Source organism: Heptranchias perlo, chromosome 42 (assembly GCF_035084215.1).
Source record: "Heptranchias perlo isolate sHepPer1 chromosome 42, sHepPer1.hap1, whole genome shotgun sequence".
Taxonomy (NCBI): domain Eukaryota; kingdom Metazoa; phylum Chordata; class Chondrichthyes; order Hexanchiformes; family Hexanchidae; genus Heptranchias; species Heptranchias perlo.
Genome location: NC_090366.1, coordinates 10699048 through 10718123, shown reverse-complemented (window position 1 = coordinate 10718123; position 19076 = coordinate 10699048). Strand labels below are relative to the sequence as shown.

The 19076-nt window shown below is 44.4% G+C and overlaps 1 protein-coding gene across 2 annotated transcripts; it reads right to left on the bottom strand.

The window, feature by feature from the left end:
* Positions 1-7718: 7718 nt before the first annotated feature.
* Positions 7719-18687, bottom strand: LOC137306186 (uncharacterized). Of its 2 annotated transcripts, none has more exons than XM_067975273.1 (7): positions 18508-18687; positions 18081-18386; positions 14086-14217; positions 11676-11758; positions 9911-9952; positions 9778-9821; positions 7719-7923 (listed from the first exon to the last, which is right to left on the bottom strand). In XM_067975273.1, the coding sequence occupies exons 1-7, from the start codon at positions 18611-18613 to the stop codon at positions 7917-7919; spliced, it is 720 nt and encodes a 239-aa protein (XP_067831374.1). In that variant the 5' UTR covers positions 18614-18687; the 3' UTR covers positions 7719-7916. The 2 variants fall into 2 exon arrangements, with proteins under 2 accessions (XP_067831374.1, XP_067831375.1); XM_067975274.1 differs by having other exon boundaries at positions 18562-18678.
* Between the last annotated feature and the right edge of the window lie 389 nt (positions 18688-19076).

Below are 19076 nucleotides of genomic sequence, written 5' to 3'. Positions count from 1 at the left end.
TCCAATTCCCATCTTAAAGGATAACGTTATGCTACCACTGCATCGCTGGAAAGATCTCACCCAAAAGTAAGAGTTTCGGCTTTGAGCACAATCAGCAAATGCAGTTGAATTTTTTTTGTTTTTTTCCATTGAAAAGTATTCCTTGATATATTTAAGAGTAGTAACCCGCTGCAATTTTATTAATAAAGCTGAAAATGGGTTTATCAGCAAAAATAAGTATTTTTAATAAGGGTGTCTAGTTCTCCACTTGTGAGTAACCTGATTTAAAATCACTGAAAGTGACTTAAAAAAGCTATACTGAACCATTTAATAGTTTCTCAGTAAATTCACTTTTATCTGCACTATACATTGGAAAGCACCTAAGAGAGAAACAAGCACAAATAAAATGGGGTTTGCTATGACCGAGTCTCACTTTCTATTGATAAATCATAACGCAGGTAGATGGAGTTACAGTTAGAGAGAGACATGAGGCAGTCAGGTCCCCATAGGGGAGATATGCCTTTTCATCCCCCTCTGGTCCATGCATATATGAACGATAACATAATTTTTATTCATACATTGTCACTACAGCCGCATGTTTAGATTTGCATTGGTATGGCGACTCTTGGCTATAACGAAAGGTCAGATTATGCTGCACAGATCTACTGATGGCTAGTTTAACATGCAGCAATCATAGGATTAGGAGAAGGCCATTCAGCCCCTCGAGCCTGTTCCGCCATTCGGTGAGATCATGGCTGATCTGTATCTTAACTCCATCTACTTGCCTTGGCTCTAGATCCCTTAATAACCCTTGGCTAGCAAAAATCTATCAATCTCAGATTTGAAATTATTAATTGAGCTAGCATCTACTGCTTTTTGTGGGAGAGTGTTCCACATTTCTACCACCCTTTATGTGAAGAAGTGTTTCTCAACTTCTCTCCTGAATGGCCTGGCTCTGATTTTAAGGTCCTCTTGTCCTAGACTCTCCCACCAGTGGAAAACGTTTCTCGCTATCTACCCTATCAATTCCTTTCAAAATCCTAAAAACCTCAATCAAATCATCCCATAATCTTCTATATTCCAGGGAACACAAGCCTAGTTTATGTAATCACTCCTCATAAGTTAACTCTTGGAGCCCTGGTAACTAATCATTCAACTACTTGTCTAGATATAGATTCATCAGATGCCCACTGGTTCTGAAATGCAAGAAAATTGCCAATGAATTGAATATGAGTCTAAGTCGTTTTGTCAACTCCACTCGAAGAGTAGAAAGAGGTAGATAGATGTACGGTCAGCACATATTACAGTGTCTACAGAATGTAACGTCAGAGAATTCGGTAGTCAATTAATCCGTATATTATCAAACAACAGCGGATTAGATGCCTCATTAAAGAGGCTCGTCTCACAAGATATGATCCCAATATTTACAAATAGAGGCAGCTAGTGACGAAGATCAATAATTTGTTTTCATGGAATATCAGTCAGGATTTATAAATATCTAAAGTTGAGTGAAACAAATGTACATAAGTAAAACTTCCAGTTTATTGTGCTAGCTGCCAGAAAAAGTATTAGATTGTTAAATTGAGAGCTTACATTTCAGATATAGGAGATAGCTAAATTAAATCGCATTTACAACACAAGAATAATTCATCTTGGGCAGTAGCGCATCGGCGGCCTCATAGTCGCCTCTTGATATTCAGTTCTATTGAAGTCAATGGAGTTGAATATCGAGCGGGGTGTGTAACAGGCGGCCGATGAGATACCGCCCGTTTTGAGCTAAGGCCCAAGTCGAATTTCTGCCCCAATGTGCACTACTTGGAATAAGTTTTAGAAAGGAATACGAACATTTGATAGTGAGAAAGTAATACAATCGGGATGTTCCTCTTTTGAAATGCTGGTTATTGACAGGTGTATTTTTTTCTCTCCCTAAAATTGTACCATTTTTTGTAACATTCTATGTTCATAGATTTCTGCATTCTGCATTGAATTGGAAGGTGTTAGAGAGGACCGAAAGAGCAGGTATGTCTGTAACGAGAAGGGGGTGCAGGTCGGGTCGTTCAATATAAGAGGGCGGAGGGAGAGGTCCGAGACCATAGACCATAGAAAATATCAGCAGGGATGCGGAAAGCGAGGGAGAGGGTATTGTTGACGGTTCTGAGTGGTGTATTTTGAGGAACCGTCAACAATACCCTCTCCCTCGCTTTCCGCATCCCTGCTGATATTTTCTAAGACTTGTTGGAGCGTGGAATTCTTTTCCAGAGGAAGTATTGAGGGAGACAGCAGTTCATCTTTCAAAGGGACATTGGATAATTGTTGGAAGCAAATGAAGATGCAGGACTAAGAAGAGAATGGGGGCTGTTGGATTAGTTTTGGGTTGCACTAGCAATCCAGATAGGATGAACCGAATGGCCTCTTTCTGTGCTGTAAACGTGTACTGCCCGCCTGTTACACACCCCGCTCGATATTCAACTCCATTGACTTCAATAGAACTGAATATCAAGAGGCGAATATGAGGTGCCAGATGCGCTACCGCCCAAGACGAATTACTCTTGTATTGTATTGTAAGCAATCCGGCGACTTTCCTCAGTAATAGAACATCAGTCAGAATCCGATAAAGAGACAGATTGAAAGATGCAACACCTCACGACTTCTGGGGAGGGGCGACGTGAAGAGAGACAGGGGATACACAGAACAAACGACGCAAGATAGCTGGGGGGCAAAAGTAGATTTCAAAGTTTTGATGACGGGGGTGATGAGATGCAGGAGAATCTAACCAGGGCTCAGGGTGAGAGTTAATAAGAACTTAATCCACGCACAGCTGTGGGAGGAAGAGGGGTCATGACAAAGTTGACAGGAAGGGAGGAGAGACCAAGGCAGAGTCACTGGGTGCACGAAAATGAGAGGAGTGGGTCGAAGATGGTAAGAAATGAAGAGACATTTATTAAGGAGGAAGGGCTCACGAGAAATAGCGAGGCAGAACCAATGAACCTACTGACGTGCAATTACGTACAACCTTCGTCCGAAAACCCCGCACCCAATCAATTCATTTTGTCTGGTATTTACTACGAAAACCGACAGAACTTATATTTTGGGGCAACAAATTAAGATGAGTAATTGGGTAAGCTGATTTTGATGGTTGCTGCTGCTTTCATATCTTCACCCACTTCTCTTGGGGAATAGTACAACTCAGTGGAAGTATTAGCCGGCTGACAGGCCGCAATATGAACAGCCGTGACCATTGTCATGGCAGCCGATAAGGTGGTTAGTCCTATACAGTGGGAGGGTTTTATGGGTTCCCACAACGCACACGATGAGGGGGGAAGCCACCCACACCCACTGTGAATATCCACAGTGGATATCAACCCAGAATTCAGAGCCAGAGCTAAAGTTTCCAATCGTTGAGACTGTCTAGAGCAGGTTTGGAACCCTCCACCTTCTGACGCAGTGGTGGGAACGCTATCAAAAAGCCAAATATTCATTCCATGCTACAGATGGCGATGGCTGGGAATCTCTCTGAGCAGCCCCGGCAATGCAACGCTCCCTCAGTGCGCTCGAAAGAGGCATGAACCTACAAACCTCTGACTCTGAGCCCAGCTGCCGCATGTGGGTGAGGATGAGAGAACATGACAAGGAATCATACGCAGTTTCTGCCGCACCTCAGAAAACCAAACGGACAAAAGACAGGGAGAGGAAGGATCTGACAGGGTTGAAAAAGCTGAGGCAGCAACAGGGGTTCCATAATTCTCTTGTAAAGCGCTGAGAGGTTACAAAACCGATACAAATTTAAGTAAATTCCTAATCTCAGTACACTTGGGACAACAAGGAATAAACTATGAGGAGAGATTACATAAACTAGGCTTGTAGTCCCTGGAATATAGAAGTTTAGGGGGTGATTTGATTGAGGTGTTTAGGATTTTGAAAGGAATTGATAGGGTAGATAGAACCGTTTTCCGCTGGTGGGGGCGTCTCGGACAAGGGAACGTAACCTTAAAATCAGAGCCAGGCCATTCAGGACAGAAGTTATGAAACGCTTCTTCACACAAAGGGTAGCAGAAGTGTGGAACTCTCTCCCACAAGAAGCAATAGATGCGAGCTCAATTCATAATTTTAAATCTGAGATCGATAGAATTTTGCTAGCCAAGGGTGTGAGGGGATATGTCGCAAATGCCGGTAAATGGAATCAGGGTACAGATCAGCCATGATCTCATTGACTGGCGGAACAGGCTCGAGGGGCTGAATGGCCTCCTCCAGTTCCTATGCTCCTAACTGTGTGTGTGTGTGTGTGTATGGTGTCCAGTTGGCAGCATATTTTCATGTCGTTTCTGACACAGATTATTATTTGAAAATAAAGAAAATGAACATTAAGGAGGCATCTTTACCTGTGGAATCCCTTCTTAAAATTTCACCCACTGTTAATGAATAAGCAATGAGACACCGCTCTCTTGCGTCTGGGTGGTGGTATTTATGACGACTGACGTCATTACGCGGGTTGTCGTGATGACATCATAACAGAAGAGACCCCCCCTCCCCAGCTCTTTTGGACACGTTTCACCTTAAAGGACTGTTACCATTCCAAATGCGCAGGTTAATTGTGCTATCTTGTGGTCAAACTTGGCTCGGCAGTAGCACTTCCGCCTCTGAGTCACAAGGTCCTGGGTTTCAAGCTTCAGGGACTTGAGCACATAATCTCGTATGACACCCCAATGCAGTACCGAGGGAGTGCTGCACTCCCGGAGGTACCATCTTTCAGATGAGACGTTAAACCGAGTTCCAGTCAGCCTGCTCTCATATATGTGCGCATTCCGAATACAGGCTTGTCGCTGGAAATCAGCAGGTTTTTGTCTTGCTATACAGGAGGCAACTTGTTACATAAATTCTCCATGTGCACCCATGAGATTCTTGAAGGACCAAAACTATGAGTACTAGCATGTTGAGGATCTGTATTTCAGTCCCATGAGCACATGTAGCCTGGATCACACAATGCGCACACAGTTAGGAGCATAGGAACAGGAGTAGGCCATTCAGCCCCTCGAGGATGTTGCCAGGACTGGAGAATTTTAGTTATGTGGGAAGATCAGATAGGCTGTGGTTGTTTTCTTTGGAACAGAGGAAGCTGAGGGGAGATTTAATTAAGCTGTATAAAATTATGAGGGGCCTAGATAGGGTGGGATAAGAAGGACCTATTTCCCTTCGCAGAGAGGGGGGCATAGATTTAAAGTAATTGGTAAAAAGATCAGAGGGGAGTTGAGGAGAATTTTTTTCACCCAGACGGTGGTGGGGGACTGGAACTCACTGCCTGAAAGGGTGGTAGAGGCAGAAACCGTCAAATCATTTAAAAAGTACTTGGATATGCACTTGAAGTGCGGCAACCTACAAGGCTAGGGACCAAGAGCTGGAAAGTGGGATTAGGCTGGATGGCTCTTTTCCAGCCAGCACAGACAAGATGGGCTGAATGGCCTCTGAGCCGTAAATTTCTATGATTCTATGAATCTATGATTCACTTTATCATCTGCTGGGAAGTGAAAGGAGGCAATGTGTTAGAAGTTGCTACTCTTATCCCTTCCCATGTTTTATGGTCTCCATCTGATCTTGCCAATCCCTTGGTTGTGGTATAATGTTTTACATCTCAAGAACTTAAGTTGGGGTATAAATTAGTGTTGGGCCTTAGCGGTATCACATCGGCCGCCTGTATAGCTCATGCCCAGATGTGCCGTTTCATTGACTTCAATGGAGCTGAATATCTGACGGGGCGTGAAACAGGCGGCCACGGTGGTTCCGCCTTTAATGCGCTAAATTCCACGACGAATTTCAACTACAGAATATTACGTTCACATGATACCTCTATGATATCTAGAACTTGACATGTTATAAGAACAAGATACCATTGTTAATATTATACAATTATCCAATGGCAACGGCGTAATTATTAACTTCTGCTCGCTTACCCACGATGTGTCACTTTCTTCATCTGCTGTTGTCACAATGAACATTCCACAGGCACACGAGAGCATTTTCCAGAAAACATCCAAAAAAGGTGATTTGTTTTAATGGTTGTCGGAATAATTGTCACCTGCACGATTTCATTGCTTATAAGTAGGGGAAATGCTCTGGTCCCTATTTGTAGTGGCATCTGAAATGTATCCATGAAGATTATATTTTGTTTCTACATCCAGTGAAATGGGAAAGGCGTTTATTTCCAATGTCTTCGCTGTTTCGCCAGAAATACGGTACCAGATAAACCATCCAGGAACGCATTTACCATATCGCCAAATATGGCGACTAGAACAAATCCGCCCCCATTTTTTGTTTCAATGAGAAGCGCAACCATCTAGTAGTTACCAGGTAGAATATCCGATTAAAGACCAATAGAATTGCAAGCATGTGACTGCATCATAATTAATATTGTTCCAACAAGAAGGGATCTTCCAGCGATGTTAGTCTCAAATACAAGATATGTGGATGGATAAGGAAGTTTAACACTTGTAGACGTTATTACTTTATTTCAGGAAGCAATGCAAAAATTCCTTGTTGCCCCAAGTGCACTAAACTCTATTAAAGTGGCTTTAACAACGAATGTCATTGGCCCATATAGTGTGCTTACAATGAGCAAATATGGCAATATAATTTAAATTTTTTGTTCACCCAAATGATTACATTTTATGATGCTGGTGGTGCTTTTAATGCCTTAGCAACCGACACCCCCTTAGGTCCAAGTCTCCTATTGCCAATAATTGGGAAACACATTGAGGCGAAACAGGATGAGGCTCCAATCAGTTATAATTCCTGCAGGAGCGACATACTTTAGACTGAAAACCACGCAGTAAGAATTCCCCAGGTCGCCATATGCAAATACGTTTGTGAAGTTCTATTTTGTTGGACATTTAGGGGAGAAATGATTAAAAATACTCTTAGATTTTGCATCAGTTCGGTTCAAATAGTTGCTCTGTCACCTCCAAATCAGAAATTTGTGGGTTTAAGCCCCAGTCTAGGTTTTGAACACATAATCTAGACTGATATGGCAGTGCAGTGCTGAGATAATGTTACATTGTCAGATGTCCCTTGCTTCAGTTAGAGTAGTTTAAAGGTATAAGTTATTTTACTATAATGCACTCGGTAGTAAATTTTCCACTTCAGCCCCTGGCTTAGCAGCTTGGCGAGGGAAAAATCCTTATCGCAAAATCGAGCATAATCTGTTAACGATTGATCCAAAACAAGTTCTACAGTCTGTGGGTAAAACAAATTTCCTTTTTTGGTTGCCCTTCAAATACCATTGACACTGTAAGCCGCAAGCACAAGGAAAAACATATAATATTCTGTTCTCATTAAATAAAGGATGCCGGTACTGGAAACCTCGTGATTCTGTCAGGTACTTTACCCCTCTCAGTGTCAAATGCCGAATGAATCGTTCTCGGCACTGCCCTCAAGAATGTGCTGTAACCCAATTTTCCATGGCACACTCCAACTGACCCTGTCTGTTTCCGTTCTCCAATCACGCAGGTGCTTTTTTTCTGACTGAAATGACCAATTTGGGGCGTTAGCATATTGGCCGCCTGTTGTACCGGTCCGCCCGACACTCAGTTCCAGTGACTTCAATGAATATCTGACGGGGTGTATAACAGGCGGCCACTTCGAACAGCGTTGAGACCGCACATTCCGTCTGGGAATCTTAGCGAAATGGGCTTCTATCTGATTAGCATTGATTGGATTGGGACCCAGAATTGAAAGCACAATGAGTCAAATCAGTGTCTATATATTTTAATATAATATTTGCATTAGTTTAATATACCATATCACCAGTGCAGCTAAAAACTCATAGCTTAAATGTATTACATAAAATCTTCAAGAGGACACACGTCCTTCAACGAAAAGACATGTTCTGGTGAGTTTAATCAAAGCGACCAACCAAATACGAAGCGTTTGAACTTCTAGCAACTTATTTAAACCCTAAAAAAACAGTAATTACATATTAGGAGTAAATAAAAAGTAAGTACATTTTCATTATTACTAAATAATCATTGCAGTTCAGTTGTAAATGCGATTGTAGAAACACCTTCAGCGTAATTTCTTAACTTGACACTAACGCCAATGTGCGCTCTTAATCCTCAGCCCTGTAGAGACAGTTAATCCCTGAACCCGATCCCAAATTAGCTGAGGGGACAGTGTTATGTGACAGGTTGCCTGATACCGCTGGGGCTGCGCAATATCCGGCTGAGTTCGGGTTGGCCGGATCTTATAAACTGGAGCAGAACCGTTCCTTCATCATCGCTGGGTCAAAATCCTGGAACTCCCTTCCTAACAGCACTGTGGGAGAACCTTCACCACACGGACTGCAGCGGTTCAAGAAGGCGGCTCACCACCACCTTCTCAAGGGCAATTAGGGATGGGCAAAAAATGTCGGCTTCGCCAGCGACGCCCACATCCCATGAACGAATAAAAAAAATTGTGAGAAAGGTCCGCCTCTGGCCCGCGTTTTCATCTCTTTTAAAATCTACCCGCCCAGAACATGCGTTTGCACATGTGTGTGAGCAGGGGTATGGAGCGGTGTCTTCCGTCAGAGTTCAGCTGGCAGGCAATATAAACAACGGTGGTAGAACTGGTTTTGGACGGCAGCAGAATAGTGGCGATAGGTTAACCTGATTTACACACTGACCAATTTTCTTTGCCTTGAATGGAAACGAAAATCTGGCGGTGTGAAATTCGATGCCGATTCCCTGTCGTCATTTTGCCTACTTTGCGCTACCCCTCAAGACCAAATTTCAAATTAAAAGCTGCGTCGAAGAGATTACTTTTCACCGGGCCCTTAAAATAGCTGGGAAAGGTGGGGGTGAAGAGTCTCTATGGAAAGAATTGCAAACAGTTGGTCTCAGGTGGCTGAAAAAGATAGAACTTGCGTTTCTATAGTGCCTTCCGCGACCTTTGGGCGTCCAAAACCCTTTACAGCCAATGAAGTACTTTTTGAAGTGTAGTCACTGTTGTAATGTAGGAAACACCACAGCCAATTTGCGCACAGCAAGATCCCACAAACAGCAATATGATAGTGACCAGATAATCTGTTTTAGTGATATTGGTTTAGGGGTAAATATTGGCCAGGATACCAGGGAGAACTCCCCTAGCTCTTATGTGCCATGGGATCTTTTATATCCACCTGAGAGAATAGATGTTGCCTTGGTTTAATGTCATACCTGAAAGGCAGCACCTCCAACAGTGCAGCACTCCCTCAGTACTGTACTGTAGTGTCAGTGTGCATTATGTGCTGATGTTTCTGGAGTGGGACTTGAACCTATAATCTTCTGGACTCCTGAGACAAGAGTGCTACCAACTGAGCCACAGCACGAAGGGACTAGGCTGCCCAAGAGTCTGGGTCAGAGGAGTGGAGAATTGGAGATGGGCTGCAGAGCAGGAAGAGATTGCAGATCACAGCGGTACCTGCCATTGTGAAATGGACTTTTAAAAAAAAACAGAAACAACTTACAAGCCGCTTGGACAAAGTTTGAACTTGTCATCCAGGCATAAAACAAGGGTGGCCTTCTATAGAAACTGCCCGAATTTCATTGCCATTGCTTTCAACTGAAACGTTGCAGCTTTAATAGACGATTCCAGCGAAATTGGACAGCATGGGCCAGCTTTTCAACTCGCCGAGTGGCATTGCCGAGCGGCCAACTTTTAGAGCAACCGCCAGATTGTCATTTCCATTGAATTCAACTCAAATTTTAGGCCTAGACAGAAAGTTGAAAATCTACCCTTAACATTTCACAAATGCACATCCGATTTAATCGGGAACCATGAAAATGAATGTACCTTTTAAGCTCATGATAAACAGACTCGTTTCTGAATTGCAGAGCCTTTGAAAAGAGACAAAAACATCTATTCATGTTGGTTTCAACAATTAAAAAAGTGTCTGAAATGAATGAAAGACGGGGGTGAAACTTACCATGTAGTTTGAATCTGGTTGACCTTGATTTTTACATTCTTGCTGTAAAAAAATACACAAATATTATAATGGTAAGAGGTGTAATATTCTCATTTACATCTCTCGGGAACTTTGTTTCTCCAGCTAATATATCCAGAGCATTATCAAAGCTAGAAGGAAAGGGTGCTCCAGGCGTGGAGCGGCACTCATAGGGAGCGCCGGCCAGGAAATCGAAATTCCCCAGCTTGTGATGTCCAATCAATTTAAGTGAATGAGGGTAAAACTGGGGTAAATCCCATTTGAGCGCTGCTGTACCACGGAAGCGACACCCCACCGAATCAGCCCCCATTAGGGGAGTTTCCTGATGGTGTGCCTGTTCACCATTGCATCTTCTGCAGTCGGCAGATGCAAGGAAATCGGACGGGGTGGACCTTAGGCGCTGGAAGGATGAGGAAAATTTATGATGGACACTGCAGCTATGGATTTCAACAAGTCGTGATGGCGCTGCAGTGGATCACAGCTCCGTAATGTTTGGACAACCATAGCCCCAGGTTCAAGTTTCTCCAGAGTTTAATTTTCTCTATTGGAAGGCTGATTATCATACTATGCGGGTCAACAGCCGCTTTAATATAGCGTACGAGTGAACTGTGAAGGGAGACATTAAATGCCGAACGACCAAACGAGTTTAAACGCTTTAGCCCCTCCGGAATGCACAGCGTGAGAACAATGCAGGCTTTCTTAGTAGATTTCACAATAGAGTTATTTCAGACATTATTGGCGCTGAGCCTACAACTGGCGGTGCAGATCGGCTGCCTATTATAGATACCGCCCGAATTTCCTTTCCAGTGATTTCGACCCGCAACGCCAATTTTACGTCTGATAAGCTAGTTGCAAATCGACCCACTTATTTCAAATAAGGACACTGTGTGGCTAGCAGGAATGTTATAGATCAATCCCTTCAGTCTGGGATGAATTCCAACTCGGTCCTGCGGACGGCGTGTCAAACAATTGTGGCCCCAACTTCTCTCTTCTCCCCCCTCCTCCCCCCCTGTCACTTTGTCACAGCGGAGTTATTTTGTTTCCATTAAATTTAACCTCGCCCGCCTATTGCTCTGCTCTTTTTCCATGGTTCACACGTTAAGAATGTGTCGCGTCGCCTCCTCTCACACCCGACCCCTACCTCCTCCCCATACATATGTTTTGGGCGTATCGCTGTTGGTGAAATTTTTGTAAAGAACCATCCAGAGTGAGATAATGTGGCAGAGCCGCACAGTTCGAAAAAGACTAATTTTCCCTTTGATTCACAGCAAGGACGTGCAAATCCCAATGTATACCTCTGCCGCTTCTGATAATAGTTCTCTATTAAAGGAACATGCAGGTAAAATAATGTCTGTGGACCGGACATCACTGCCACATTACTCAGTTGAAAGACTCTTACGGCACAGAAGGAGCCAATCCCAGCTCTTTGAAAGAGCTAATGAGTCCCATTCCCCCTGCTCTCTCCCCATATCCCTGCAAATCTTTCCTTTTCAAGTATTTATCCAATTCCCTTTTGAAAGTTATCGTTCAATCTGCTTTCTCCACCCTTTCAGGCAGCGCATTTCAAATCATAACAACTCTGCGTAAATAAATCTAATCTGCCCCCTGGTTCTTTTGCGGATTTTATTCTGTATCCGTTAGCTTCAGACCCTCCTACCAGTTCTCAACTGCGATAACTACACCCTATGGACAATACTCCTTGTTTAACGGATATAAAAATAACAATATGATTAACCCCAACACTTACCTTTTCATTTACTGATGGCATGCAGCTTTCGTATATTGGCAGTGTGCCCAGTGTACCGGTTACAGTCGCAACAGTATAGCTTTCTGAAAATCACATCAAACACCAACATTATTGCTCAGGACACTTACTTCAGATATGTTTGGTCCACAGTGAAAGCTACAAATTAAGTGTGTGTTTGTGATTATAGATATGAGTTTAGAAAATCTCCAGTTACGTTCAAAGGGATATGGGCCAAAAGCAGGTATATGGAGTTAGATCACAGATCAGCCATGATCTTATCAAATGGCGGAGCAGGCACGAGGGGCTGAATGGCCTACTCCTGTTCCTATGTTCCTGCATTACCAGTTCACGTTGGTGAACATTTAACGGTAATACATGGCTGTCCTGGTGGCTCGGGTATAATTAACTGCAAGACGATTCTCTTCTGTGTGTCGTTTTGCCTAACAGATTTAAACAAAAATGTGACGAAATTCCTTAATCCATGCATTATTCAAACTCTTTCTAAGGATATGCATTTCCTACACACAAATGTTACTCGCCGTTGTTCACATTTACGATTGTAAATTTTGATCTCAGCATTCAACGTTGCCCGGTCAACGGTTGCAATGTAGTTGCGGACTCTGTTCATTGTTGGAACGAGTTTCGGAAATCAGTCATCCATCCCCGCCACCATCTCGCATGTTACATGTGCGTGGCCAATGCGACGGGCAATCATAGAATCATAGAATCATAGAAGTTACAACATGGAAACAGGCCCTTCGGCCCAACATGTCCATGTCGCCCAGTTTATACCACTAAGCTAGTCCCAATTGCCTGCACTTGGCCCATATCCCTCGATACCCATCTTCCCCATGTAACTGTCCAAATGCTTTTTAAAAGACAAAATTGTACCCGCCTCTACTACTGCCTCTGGCAGCTCGTTCCAGACACTCACCACCCTTTGAGTGAAAAAATTGCCCCTCTGGATCCTTTTGTATCTCTCCCCTCTCACCTTAAATCTGTGCCCCCTCGTTATAGACTCCCCTACCTTTGGGAAAAGATTTTGACTATCGACCTTATCTATGCCCCTCATTATTTTATAGACTTCTATAAGATCACCCCTTAACCTCCTACTCTCCAGGGAATAAAGTCCCAGTCTGTCTAACCTCTCCCTGTAAGTCAAACCATCAAGTCCCGGTAGCATCCTAGTAAATCTTTTCTGCACTCTTTCTAGTTTAATAATATCCTTTCTATAATAGGGTGACCAGAACTGTACACAGTACTCCAAGTGTGGCCTCACCAATGCCCTGTACAACTTCAACAAGACATCCCAACTCCTGCATTCAATGTTCTGACCAATGAAACCAAGCATGCTGAATGCCTTCTTCACCACCCTATCCACGTGTGACTCCACTTTCAAGGAGCTATTAAATAAATCAGCATTGTATATTCACTCCCTTCACCACTGTGGCTGCAGTGTGTACCATCCACAGGATGCACTGCAACAACTCGCCAAGGCTTCTTCGACAGCACCTCCCAAACCCGCGACCTCTACCACCTAGAAGGACAAGGGCAGCAGGTACATGGGAACAACACCACCTGCACGTTCCCCTCCAAGTCACACACCATCCCGACTTGGAAATATATCGCCGTTCCTTCATCATCACTGGGTCAAAATCCTGGAACTCCCTTCCTAACAGCGCTGTGGGAGAACCTTCACCACACGGACTGCAGCGGTTCAAGGCGGCGGCTCACCACCACCTTCTCAAGGGCAATTAGGGATGGGCAATAAATGTCAGCCTCGCCAGCGACGCCCACATCCCATGAACGAATAATAAAAAAAAATCCGACTCAGTGCAGAAAGTGACACAGTTCTGCTGGCTACAGTTGAACTTTGTTGGAATTTCCTGAGAGTTTGGGAATAACAATTCCTGTACTTTGTGCAGCCTGGAATTTGTGACAGTGGGATATGAAAGTGCTGCAAGTTGGTTCGTTATTCCTCTCTCTGTTATGATAACCGACCCATTCAAATAGCAGACGAAGAATTGGCGTGTCATCACGCTAAAACACTCTGCAGTAGGAACATAGAGAACAATATCTGGACTTGCCTGTGGCAATTGTATTTATCAAGTCCATGGTCGAATTTTCTGATCTCTCACACAACCGGTGGGGAGTTCCTTGTAGCGCACTGCGTATGGATGGAAAATCACCATCATTGCAACCGTGATTTTGGGGATAAACCTCCCGCCAGCACAGGGACTCAGGAAATGCTGCCTCCCCCCCGCCCCCCTCCCTTTATTAGTCAGGTCCCGAATACTCTTTAGATTGGAAACTGATCATCATTTCGCGACATCGATATCGGTGACACAATCAATATTAACTGTTCGGTGCTCGCGGAGAATGCACAGCTTTTATTGCAACTTTCACCTACCGGATCTTTCTTTCAGCGCCATTCTCCGCGTTTTAAAGACCAGAAGTCCTACAGTGATTAGAGCCAAACCCGCGATAACCCCCAAAGTTGACGCAACGGCCGTGCATGTTCCAGTATCTGACTGAATGGAACCTACAAAACAGACATACGCATTAAACGCGCGCGTAAATCGATTTCCTGTGCGTTCTTTGATTTAGACTGTCAAATATTGAAGACGAGATTACAGATATTCCTAAGAAAGTGTTTTTTTCCCTCCCACACACAGGAATTCGTTTTGTCCAACATTATACTTCAGACTGCGGTTTGGGCATCCCTCAATTCGCACATGGCGCTAATCACCAGGGGCTCCTATCAGGGCATCAACGCAAACTCTCTCATCTTAATTGACCCCACTTCACTGTCCAGCGGTAAATCTCTCCAACCTGTTCCCTGTCCCACTTTCCCTCCCCCCGATTCTTCCAGAGTGTCTCCATATTGAACTGCAGAATATCCGTTCCCTTGCGAACAATGCGCTCTCCGTTTACAATTTTGTCCTGGATGGGTGCATTAACATTCCAGGCCGGTCTGCAGCTGGGTCATGAGGTGACCGCACTTTCCCCTCGCTGGGGCTGACTTGACGGCCATACCCACTCACCATGGAAGCAGTGCGAAAGCAAGGTTTTATCTTATCTGTGCCCTTAATCCTCGGCACTTCTTCCTTCTTTGAGTATCTCTAGCACCCTCCTCGGCTGTGTTTCTATCTCCTTATTGTCTCCAACCAAGACTGCTCCACTGCCTTCATGTTGCCCAGTCCTCTCATCCATCCTCTCCACTAAGCAACTCCGCATCCAGTGTGATTCAACCTCCACACAAAGTTCCTCTGCCCTTCTGTCTTGGCGCAGTCTCACCCCAAGCGGAAATTTCTTTCTATCATTTGGAATTTAGGGAACAGAAGGAGTTCCGCCACAAGAGACAAATAAATAGATTCCACCCATCCCACCGGCCACGCCCACAGCCCATTCATGAGACAATGGGATGTTTTCTAGACGAGGGGTGCCCAACCTGCGACTGCAGCGAGGTGAATAAGGTTGGCGAGCTGCAGGCACAAGTCGCCATGTGGGACTGTGATTATAGTGGGAATAACAGAGGCCTGGCTCAAAGAAGGGGAGGATTGGGTACTTAATATTCCTGGCTACATGGTATTCAGGAAAGATAGGGAAGGGAAAGAGGGGGAGGGGTGGCAGTATTGATCAAATAAACTAATATAGCACTGGAAAGAGATGATGTAATTGATGAGGTCACCTCATCAATTACATCACCCAGTCTCAGCATCAAGCACTTCAGTTATAGCACTAGGCATGAGTAGAATAAAGGACCTTTTATCGAGTACTCCCAGGTCAGATAGAGCAAGGGTTAGAAGCAGAGTGAATACCTTTCTGCACTCGACTATCAGATATTCCTGGGTCAGGTATAGCAGTTAGATGAAGGTTAAAGCTCCTTCCATCCTGTCCTATCAAGGGCTCCTTGTTCAGGTATAGCACGGTTTCCATGCAGAGTAAAGCTCCCTCTACACTGCCTCAACTCCAACCACAGCAACACTACATCTGTACTGCAGAGAACTCTGATCCACAAATCAACTCTCTGACGCCCTTCGCTCAGCCAACTTCCTAACCATGTCTGTACTTTTCCCTCGATTCCATGGGCTTCTATCTTAGCTAACAGTCTCTTATGTGGGACTTTATCAAGTGCCTTTTGGAAGTCCATATAAATAACATCCATTGACATTCCCCAGTCCACTACATTAGTCACCTCTTCAAAAAATTCAATCAGGTTTGTCAGGCACGACCTACCTTTTACAAATCCATGCTGGCTCTCTCTGATTAACTGAAAATTTTCGAGGTGTTCAGTCACCCTATCCTTAATTATAGACTCCAGCATTTTCCCCACAACAGATGTTAGGCTAACTGATCTATAATTCCCTGGTTTCCCTCTCTCTCCTTTCTTAAAAAGTGGAGTGACGTGCAATTTTCCAATCTAGAGGGATGGTTCCTGAATCTAGGAACTTTGAAAGATTATAGTTAGGGCATCTGCAATGTGCTCACCTACTTCCTTTAAAACCCTGGGATGGAAACCATCTGGTCCTGGGGAATGTCAATGGATGTTAGTTATATGGACTTCCAGAAGGCATTTGATAAAGACCCATATAAGAGACTGTTAGCTAAGAGCCAAGACAGGCGAAGTTACGGAGGTGAAATTAGGAAGTCTTTGTGATGGAGAGGATAGATGGGGTGAGAAGTCAGTTTGGGATGCAACATTGAAACATATCTCATTGAAACATATAAAATTCTGACAGGGCTGGACAGACTGGACGCAGGGAGGATGTTTCCCCTGGTTTGGGGGTCCAGAACGAGGGGTCACAGTCTCAGGGTACGGGGTAGGACATTTAGGACTGAGATGAGGAATAATTTCTTCACTCCGAGGGTGGTGAACCTGTGGAATTCTCTACCACAGAAGGCTGTGGAGGCCAAGTCACTGAATATATTTAAGAAGGAGCTGGATAGGTTTCTAGACACAAAAGTCATCAAGGGGTATGGGGAGAGAGCGGGAATATGGTATTGAGATCGAGGATCAGCCATGATCATATTGAATGGCGGAGCAGGCTCGAAGGGCCGAATGGCCTACTCCTGCTCCTATTTTCTATGTTTCTCTAACATAGGACTAGCCATTTTACATTCATATGGCGTTCAGAGACCTTCATGCTGCGGCTTGTCAGATTGTTAATCAGCCCACCAATCCTTCCACTACTGTGAAGGTACGACAGCAACTTCATAAGATGTATTTAACTTTTCCTCGATTCCTGTTTAATCATCAATACCGACATGAGACAGTCACCTTCACCAGCAGACAGAAATAACTAAACAGCAACAACAGCGAGTCAGAGTCTCTCCATCCATGTCCGCTCCCTTTATAGATGGCGACCAGCCAGGAATTCCTGTTCAATGAGCCAGATTAAACATTAACTAAAGCAAATGTGGATATGAGTCCCGGTCAGAGTTACCTCACTGACAGGAGCCGAAAGTTTAGATTTTAAAAAATCAGTCCACAATATTAATGTAAAAAGACGCCAATGCAACTATTGGATGTTGACAAACCCAGCAAAGTAATACATAGAAACCATCATTAAAAGCAGAGAGTGGGAGCTGTCCATTCAGTTAAAGAACACATATTATCATCCATCAATGTGCATCTAATTAACCTAAATTATTTAGCTGCTTAAAACTACATGGAGTGTTGCACAATCACAGCGGCTATGGTAAAAGGCCGTGGGTTATCTAAAGAGCAGAACGGACGGTAACGACAGGCGCTGCAGCTCGCCTTAATTATTAGACATTAGAAAAGACATACTTGCTCTCGAGGCAGTACAAAGAAGGTTCACTCGGTTAATCCCGGGGATGAGGGGGCGGACATATGAAGAGAGGTTGAGTAGATTGGGACTCTACTCATTGGAGTTCAGAAGAATGAGAGGCGATCTTATTGAAACATATAAGATTGTGAAGGGGCTTGATCGGGTGGATGCGGTAAGGATGTTCCCAAGGATGGATGAAACTAGAACTAGGGGGCATAATCTTAGAATAAGGGGCTGCTCTTTCAAAACTGAGATGAGGAGAAACTTCTTCACTCAGAGGGTAGTAGGTCTGTGGAATTTGCTGCCCCAGGAAGCTGTGGAAGCTACATCATTAAATAAATTTAAAACAGAAATCGACAGTTTCCTAGAAGTAAAGGGAATTAGGGGTTACGGGGAGCGGGCAGGAAATTGGACATGAATTTAGATTTGAGGTTAGGATCAGATCAACCATGATCTTATTGAATGGCGGAGCAGGCTCGAGGGGCCGATTGGCCTACTCCTGCTCCTATTTCTTATGTTCTTAGATGTTAACACTGTTATTTTTTTTCCCTGTAGTTTATGGTTCATTGCTTCCCAATCATTCGACAAACAAAATATTGTTGCTACTTACAGAATACACACAGATCGATCTTCACTGTTGCTGAATTGCCTGTGTAAGGGGTCATGGTAACAGTGTACCCTCCACTGTCTGATGCACTCACTGCCTGGTGCAGGAGAGATACGTTCAGCAGCACCAGCTTCAGCCGTCCCGTGTAATCATTATGTACATATGGCTGTGTCCTGATCCACTCTGTGATTTCCACCTCTTTGTGATTCCTCAGCTTCCCACACGGCCTCACGGACAGGAGCGCAGTGTCTCCCATTGCCGCATTCATGCAACTCTGCTCCACCGAGATGATTAAACCCCGAGATTCAACTGCAGGGGAAAATAAAAGTGTTAACATCGAACCAATTTATCTAAATAAAAACTAAATGTAGACTGGACGGTGCAGATTTCACAATCGGGGTCTCTGTTAGTAATTTAAGTTGTATTTAACTTTTTCTCGCTTCCTGTTTAATTCCCAATAACGACATTGGAAAGTCACCCTCACCAGCAGATAGAAATAAGCAAACTGCGACGGTAGCGAGTCGGGGTCTCTCCATCCTGACAGAGCAGTGTTGGCTCCCGTTAGACAGCGACCAGCCAGGAATTCCTGTTGAATGAGCCAGATTAGGTATTAACTAAAGCAAACTTGTTTATTAGTCAGGGTCTGGAGAGAGATGCAGTGGTATCTGTCCAGGTTCGTCCAGAGCAGTTCCGTAACACAGGACTCTGTGCTCTACGGGCTGATCCCGGGGACGCACACCGAGACGGACATCAACTGCTGCTGGAAGACCATTAACTCGGTGAAAGACGCCTTTTGGTCTGCCCGAAACCTGCTGGTCTTCCAGTGCACGGAGCTGTCCTCGGCCGAGTGTTGAAGACTGGCACATTCCAAGATCCAGGACTACGTGCTCAGGGACGCACTGAGGACGGGTGCGGCCGCCGCAAAGGCTCTGTGGGGAAAGGCAACCGTTTAGAGCCTTCCCGCCATTGTATGCCGAGGGGCTGCAATCAGGGAAAAAA

What these genes read in the sequence shown, in the direction of transcription:
- LOC137306186 (XM_067975273.1), bottom strand. Translation starts at nt 18,613, where the DNA reads ATGGAGAGACCCCGACTCGCTACCGTCGCAGTTTGCTTATTTCTATCT. An exon ending in TGCCATCAGTAAATGAAAAG is followed by an intron (nt 9,953 to 11,675) that starts GTAAGTGTTGGG and finishes ATTTTTTTACAG; the next exon opens with CAAGAATGTAAAAATCAAGG. An exon ending in AACCAGATTCAAACTACATG is followed by an intron (nt 9,822 to 9,910) that starts GTAAGTTTCACC and finishes CTCTTTTCAAAG; the next exon opens with GCTCTGCAATTCAGAAACGA.